At 51.0% G+C, this 8332-nt stretch overlaps 1 protein-coding gene across 1 annotated transcript in view; it reads left to right on the forward strand.

Moving 5' to 3' along the window:
• Window positions 1-3233, forward strand: part of HS3ST4 (heparan sulfate-glucosamine 3-sulfotransferase 4) — a 64309-nt gene extending 61076 nt beyond the window's left edge. The window contains exon 2 of the mRNA XM_061993420.1: window positions 2597-3233. Coding sequence (XP_061849404.1) covers window positions 2597-3233 — 637 coding nt within the window. The remainder of the gene's footprint in view (window positions 1-2596) is intronic.
• The last annotated feature ends 5099 nt before the right edge of the window (window positions 3234-8332 follow it).

An 8332-nucleotide genomic window follows, 5' to 3' on the forward strand; every position in this document is an offset into this window, starting at 1 on the left:
CAGAAGAGTAACACATTGATTTTGGTAATTAATGGTTCAATAGAAACCTGTTCTGGGAGCGCCCTGGGCAAAGTCACTGGATTGAAAGCACCTTTATTCCCTGGTTTCAGCTCTTGCCTCGCTCCTCTGCATGCTCTCTGAGGCTGATCACACAGCCCCACAGGCAGCCATCAGTGCTGGCTCCAGCACAGCTCAGCTGCTGCTCCTCCTCACAGGTTCCCACTCTTCTGGAAACACTTTGGGGCAGGGATTGTGGCTGACTGTGCACAGTGCTCATCCCCACAAGACTGGAAACTGCCTTCAGCCATTGCCAAAGGGTTTCTAGTGCCAGATGCTGTCCCAAGGGCTGTAGCAGCACACCTGGGTCATGCTCAGGAGCAGGTTGCAGCCTGCTGCTGGCTGCAATGGCTAAACCTCAGTCAGCACAGCCAAGGGTGACATGGCCTTCTGGCATCTGGGTGGATGATGGGTGGTGTAGTAGCAGGAGGGAGATGCAATACTGGAAGCACTCTGCCAGGTTGGGGCTCGATGTGACGTGGCAGGGAGAACCACAGCCAGCAGTATCACCGTGCTTCTCCTGCCTCTCAAGGAATGCAGCAGAGGGTGGTGAAGGCAGTGAGACTGAGCCTCCCCAGCTAAGGGTGTTCAGAGCAAAACACTGATATGAAGGGAGGTGCTGGCTGAAGGAGAGGGGGAGCCACAGGGCCTTGCTGGCCTCTTCACCCCAAAATGCTGAAGATACAAGCAAATTGTGGCAGCACCAAACCCACTCTTGCCTTCACAGGGGGTCGAGCACCTCCTCCAGCAGCACCTTGGTGAAACAAGTCCCATTGGATGGACTACACTAGCAGTAAATACACAAATTACAGGGAGGTTTAAAGCAAGCCGTTGCATTTAGCAGTCACAAATAGGAGGCAGTACTGACAGGCGAACCTATCTGGGCCTTGCCTGACAGCCACTTCTGCTTGCAGACTTCAGCTGCGTAATTCCTGAAATGGCTGTTTCCTGGGGCTCGGCGGTTTGACGTCAGTGTTGCTGCGGTGGCCGGTGCCCAAGGTGCTCTCATAGAACCATTTCCAGCCTATTCACATTGCTTCCTCACCATATGTTTGTACTAAAAATAGTTACAATACGAAGGGACAATCTTGCAAGACCCTGAGCATCGCCATCCTCCATGTCTGCTGCAGGAGATCTGGCCAGTGCCGCAGCTGCTTCCCTGGAGCAGCGCTGCTGCTCCTCCTCGTGCCTCCCAGGCAGCAGTACCCTCAGGCACAGTGTCTTCAGGGCAATTTAGCCAACAACAGGTTAAACTACGTTTAGCGTGCGTATGCCTGTGCATGGATATTTGAAAAGCTTAAGATAAAAATATTGTTACAACATGCTTAGGAAGTAGTCAATGATGCACATGTGAAACCTTTGGACAGGTACCCTGTGGTTAAAAGCCTTGCAGGGGAGCGCTCTGACAGACGCAGATGCACACACAGTCACACCACGGCTCCATGGCCTCCTGCATGGTCTCCCCTGTGCAGAGGGCACTGGGAAAGGCAGCAGGAACTGGCAACGCTCCCCTGCACTGTGTGAGTCTGTGCCTGGCAGGGGTCACTGCGGGCAGGCGAGGGCACTCCATGGCTCTTGGGATACAGACAGTTGTCCACTCAGGCATACAGATGGCAGAGCAGGTGCCAGAGTGCAGCCCATGCCATTGCCGTAGCCACGGCGCGTGCAGGCTGGGGAGGTGAGGAGGTGCCTGGCTTGTGCACTGCCCTCCTGCGTCTCCAGCACCCGGAGGCTGAGGAGGTGTGAAAGAGAGTATAATGCTCTTGCAAGGGACATCATTTAATGCCTTCCGGCTCACTACGATAAGCAGCTGGGGGCAGCTGGGACAAGCATTTACCTCTTCATTTTCTTAGATATAAATGCTATCTCACTGCAGTTTCATTTTACAATATGGTAATGTGCTATCCAGGAAAGTCTAGCTACATGCTAATTTATCCAGTAGGCAAATTCCTTTTGGCTAATAAAAGTGCTTGCACAGGAAGCTCAAAACCCAGCAGCAATTAATTATTGACAGAGCATGTGAATTAGAGATAAAAGAAAAGTCATTCTTTCTCACATACAAGATAGTAAATAAATTTAATTATTGTACTAGAAGCAAGGGATCTTATTCTGTATTAAGTTTTATTAGCTGAGACATTTAAAAGCATGTCATCATAACAAAAAGGTCTTGTGTAATCCTAACTGCACCACTCTGGTACAAGGCTCTGAAGTGAATAGGCTTAATTGAGCAAATGGAAGCAGATGGCTGCTGAACAGACAGGTATTGTACAGGTTTATTGTCAATTAACTTTTGTCTACACATGCCTATGGCGAATTGACTGTATAATGTGTTACCAAGCCTGATTTAACACTTCAAGTGCCCATCATGTCAAGAATCCAACAAGAACCAAAGCCAGAAGTGCTTTGGTCCCTGATGTCCACAGGTGTGGCAGCATCCCTCCTCCTGAAAGTCCTGCCAGCACTTGCATGGTGCAGGAACAGTGAAGTGTCCACCTGTGCCAGGACTCTTGCTAACCACCTTTCCTCTGCTTCTGCTTAGGAATGTGATGCCCAAGACCCTGGATGGCCAGATCACCATGGAGAAGACCCCCAGCTACTTTGTGACCAATGAGGCTCCCCGACGCATTCACTCCATGGCCAAGGACACGAAGCTGATCGTGGTGGTGAGGAACCCCGTCACCCGTGCCATCTCAGACTACACGCAGACGCTCTCCAAGAAGCCAGACATCCCCACCTTCGAGGTGCTGGCCTTCAAGAACCGGACCCTGGGGCTGATTGACGCCTCCTGGAGTGCAATCCGCATTGGGATCTACGCCCTGCACTTGGAGAACTGGCTCCAGTACTTCCCCCTCTCCCAAATCCTTTTTGTCAGTGGCGAGAGGCTCATCACTGATCCAGCTGGGGAGATGGCCAAGGTCCAGGACTTCTTAGGCCTCAAGAGGATTGTGACAGAGAAACATTTTTATTTTAATAAAACCAAGGGGTTCCCCTGTCTAAAGAAGCCAGAGGACAGCAGTGCACCCAGGTGCTTGGGCAAGTCCAAGGGTCGAACTCATCCCAAAATAGACCCAGATGTCATCCACAGACTGAGGAAGTTTTACAAACCCTTCAATGTCATGTTTTACCAAATGACGGGCCAAGATTTCCAGTGGGAACAGGAAGAAAGTGATAAGTAGAACCATGAAATCAGGAAAAAAAGCTCTTTTATTTTGAGGTGCAAATCATCATTAGAGACCCAAAACTCACTTGGGGCTAGAGGCTCAGCCTTGTAAGTGCAAGACCCTTGCACTGTCAGGTTTGCAGCCAAAGCTGCCCCACATTTCCAGCTCTGAAAACTTAGTGGCTCATCACACATTTGGTCTCTCCCCATGACACTGAGTGGTCAGGGTGTGGGTGGGAGGAGGGAGCAGAGGGAGCAGGACTCCTTGGGATCAGGGGATGCTTTGTGTCAACATTTTGCTGCTGGTGTACCCCTCGCACTCAGGCAGGACCAGCACCTTCTGCCATGGCTAGCTGAGTGGGAGGGTGGCTCACGAAACCCAGCAGAATGAGGACAAACTCACAGGTTTGGTTTCTCCTGCCCTGGCTTTTAGGCTTGTCCGAACAGCAGCATCAGATCTGGTAAATTCAGGACACATGCATTCACGTGCACACTGGTATTGTGTGTGGAAGGAATAAAGCCAGTTATGCTGCAAAGGAACTATGTACAGAAACTTCATTTGCACCAGATGTTTCAATTACTTGTTGCACTAAAACTAGTATTTCCAAGTGCCACAAAACACCTGGGCCCAATTCTCCTCTGACTGATGGGTATATTTCCACTGTTGGAAGAGAGTTGTTCCTGCTTTGCCGGGGTTCTCAGTGAGATCAGAACTGGGGCCTCCTGGACCCCTCTGCTCTTCCTGGAAGCCGTACGGAAGCCTATTTCCAGGCACCCACTGTGAGCAAGTTGAGGTCTCACCACCTGGCTGGGATGCCAAAAGATGTCTGTGCAGCCCCTCCCAGCAAGGCCACACCGTGTCCCTCTCGTGGTTTGGAGTCAGGTGCTCCCAGTGGGAACCAAGAGAGAGGCATGGGGCCAGGGCAGGGCTGGGCATTAGGGCCCCTGGAACTGCTCTTTATTTGCACCTTGAAAACGAGGAGGCTGCTGCTAGCTGTTGTTGGCTGGGTTTGCAAAATGCAGAAGCAGCCTTCATCTTTACTTCAGAATTTTAAAAAGCAATTAATTCCCGAGGTGAGCACTGCTCTGTGCAAAAAAGTAAAAATAAAAAGTGTGCTTTCTAGTGGAAATGACCAAGTCAACCAAATTCACAAATCCTGTTAGAAGCTGTAGAATGAGCCCATATCCCAACTGGATTCTCCAGACGTGATGAGAGATGCAGCTGGAATCAGTGGAGAGCAGGCCAGCAGCACCTGGGTACAGCTGCACCTGGGTACAACAGCACCTGGCTGTTTCCATCTCCATTACTGACAGAAAAACAGTAAGAGAGGGGACTAAAGGAAAAACACAGAGCTAGTGTTGCTGAAATGTTCCCTTTGCGAGGGTGATTTTTAAGGGCTCTCTGCTTGCTTTGCTTCAATGAGTGGTGAGGATGCCTCTGGGGTGGAGCGTAGCTGTGTGCGAGTCCCCCGTCCCCTTGCAGGTGGCAAGTCCCTGGCTGCTGGAAAGCAGCAGAGGTGCAGTGTGAGATCACTGCGGGACGACCAAAACTCAGGTTTGATTAAGGTGGCAAGAAATCTCTACTGATGCGCCTAACCAAATGAAATCACTGTTATGCTGAGCAACTAGCTGAACCTGTTTTGGGTTTCATGGCCTGTCATGTGGTTCATTACGCCGTGAAGTGGTGCTGGTGCCTTGGATTGGGTGAAAACAAGAGCTGAAGCCATTTGGAAAATTTCCACCGTGGGCCATGCTGGAGGTGCACCGCAAGGTCCCTGCTAACGTCATGTCAGTTCCTGTTAGCCTGATTAGATTTAAAAACAGCTCCTGACATAACACAGTTTTTCACAGACCTACGGATCCCCAAATTACTACAGGAAAATTGGAAGTATGTAATAGGAATCATTTTACACTGTTTCACACATTATTAAAATGTCAGAACGGCTCCTAAGTGGAAACTGTTGTTACACAATTTGCTGCAAGCTGCTCAATGGATTCAGCTGGAGGACGAGGGGGCTTTTCAAGGCCCAGTGTCCAGACTTCTCATCAGGATATCCAGAAATGTTTGCCTGTTCCCAGCATGCTGCAGCCTCAATCCATGGTGGTCTGCCCCTGACAGTGTGGAGTGGAGCTTGGCAGCAGAGACAGCAGGACCAGCAGGACCCTGGCTGCGTGCCAGAGGGTCTCGGCTCTGGGGGACACTGTCCCAGCACATTGGGACCTGGCAGGCTGGCAGCTGTGTGTGACAGCAGCTGTGACTCTATTCCCATCCACAACGTAACCAGGAGCAATTTTTCTCCAAGAAAGGTCTCTGTAAACATGAAAGAGCCCCTGAGAACCCCCATCCCCACTCAGCAGGTCTCCCCGCACACCCTGGCCCTGGCCTGGACTGGTCTGAGCACTACCACATGTCTCCCTGTGCAGCTGACGTTGGCTTCTCCCAGGAGGAGCCTCTGGTCCTCAAGTACCATCCAGCCTCTGTCACTTCTTTCATTGTGTTGCTCGCTGGAAAGACAGGAGATCTGAAAATGTGGATATGTTTGTCTGAGAATTACAAGGAAACACCCCTGCTAGGGAAGTCATGTCTTGCGGCTGGGCTGTGCAGGAGCAGCCATCCTATGCTGGGGTGAAGCACGGTCATTCTTGGGGCTCAGTCTTACCTCTGGAACAAGACCCTGGAGCAGGGCTGCGGCACAGGGCTCCAGAACAGGACTGCAGTGCAGGGACACAATGCAAGGCTGCAGTGCAGGGTTCCAGTGCAGAGTTCCAGCATAGGTTTCCCAATGCAGGGATGCAGTGGAAGGCTCCAGCACAGGGCTGCAGCACAGGACTGCAGTGCAGGGCTCAAGCACAGGACTCCAGCACTGATCCAGCCCCCCTAGAGAGGCTCCCGATGGTCACAGAGCGGGGTGGCCCCATTGCTGTTGGACCTGCCCATGCCTCACCTGCCTGCTCTGGCTCTCCTCTTGCTCTTTCTGCCATACATTCAGAGGTTGATTTTATGTCTGCTGGAGTCTCCAGCTCAGAGGACACACCAAGCACCTGGTGGGAGTGGAGACCCCACTGCTCCAGCCCAACATGGCCACTCCACAGCCCCCCCCCAAGCCCTCCCCGGTGCCCACCATGTTGCCACTGGCCCCTTGGCAGTGCTGGAGGGGCACAGTGATGTGCTGCGCACCCCAGGGTGGGCTGAGGCACGGGCAACACAGGGAAGCCTCAGGAAGCCTTTTTGTTTTCTGTTTCTGAAATGCACCTGTGTCTGCTGTGTTAATGCAGGGCCCTGACAGGGAATCATTTTCTATCTGGCCAGAGAGTGGCCTGCCAAATGAGAGAGAGTCAGGTTAATAACACTTTTTTTTAAAACTATTCAAATGTCAGCATTAGAATACACAGGAAATTGAATTTTGTATTTGATTTCAATTAGCAAAGCATAAATTATATTTAATTTTATACACAGACTGAGTAATTCATTGTTCTGGAAAAGCTGGTACTTTATGGTTCAGAGACTGAAAATGGAGAGTTAGTCTTTTCTGAAACCAAACTGCTGTGCTGTCACCTCCTCCCAAACGCGTCTGACTGTCTGTCAGTGTCACTCTGTACCTGAAAATCCTGAACTGAACACTTGAACCCACAACACCAAACAATAAAATGCTGTATCAGCTGCATTTCTCTGCTCCATTCCTACCGGCCCCCCAGCAACAGCAACACTCAGGCGTAGCAAGCCCATGGCACGCACCAGCCACGAACCAGCCAGCCAGTCTGGCCATGAGTAGCCATCTCGGTACCAAAACAGGTGAGGAGAAGGAGCATGCCACAGCTGGGGGCAGGAGTAGGGGCAGGAGCAGGACCATGTGGGCCAGTACCCAGCCTGCAGGGTCTCAGGCATTGGGGGTGTTTGCAGACAGTCGGGCAGCCTCGCCAGAGATGTCCTGCACGGGATCAGGTCAAGGTCCCATGGAGAGCTCCAACCCTGCTTTCCTCTGCAAGCAGGGATTGGTCACATCCCCTGCAGATCTGAGCACAGCAGGCTTGTCTCTGTGATGGGGACAGCGGGATGTGGCCCTTCAGCAGGGTACAGCTTTCCTCGCTGGCCTCACAGCTTGGGGTGCACTTCCCAAGGTCATAAAGAACACACACTCGAGCAGTGCCTGGGAAGTTTCACTGCTGCTGATTAAGGATAAATTAGTGGATAATAAAAGGAGATAGAGGACTGGCTGCCAGGCAGAGAAATTAGGGGGAAATACTTTTGTCTTATTTTGTGTGCAAAATTTCCTGCTAGTTTGAAAAAAGCCATTTCACAGCACGGCCCTATTGTGTCATCTGATAAAAACCACTGAAAACTTTTATCAACAAAATTAGGAAGTAGTGAACTATAAAATTGCTAATTATTTTCTAGTAAATTTACTTTTAAATAACTTTAGACACCAATTACAGGCACCATTAAGCACCATTAACAGTGGGTATATTTACCAAACAAGGATGGAATAATTATTAAAATCAAGATCATTTTGGTGTAGGTTTTGCTGTTTGGAAAGCAGCCCCCTCTTACCAGATGTTTAAAAAGTCATCAGAAGATCAATTACACCTTGGACATAGTCAGATTCCCAATATTTGAGTTGTGACATGATATAATTCAACCTCTGAAACCACCAACTGTGTGAGCAGGGACTGTAATCCGGAGGGTCTGCCCTAGCAGCGCCTGCACCTCGGCATGGGGCCAAGGCTGATGTGCTGCTCTTTTTCAAGAGAAAAGCGAGTCCCACGCTGAGCTGATCCAACTGTCTCTTGCGAGGGCTCCTTTCCCTGACTCATGCAGGGTTTCATCACCCCTTGCACACCCCTTGGCATTGGGTCTGCAAGCACCACTCCTCCTGGTAACCTGCTGCCGTTTGGTCTCTTCTGCTGCCTCCAGGGATTTGCTCCCTAGGAGACTCACACAGAGCTTTTGCCAAACGTTTGCCAGCTCCCCACAGCTCTGAGAGCAGGTGCTGCCCCAGTGCCAGCACCATGACACCCGAGTGCTGGCGCCAGACGCATTCCAGGCCAGGCGAACACTAGCGTGTGTCGCTTAATTGGAGGTTGCCAGGCGGCTGTCAGAAGGCTGGCCACAGAGCT

This window comes from Colius striatus, chromosome 3 (genome assembly GCF_028858725.1).
Source record: "Colius striatus isolate bColStr4 chromosome 3, bColStr4.1.hap1, whole genome shotgun sequence".
Lineage (NCBI taxonomy): Eukaryota > Metazoa > Chordata > Aves > Coliiformes > Coliidae > Colius > Colius striatus.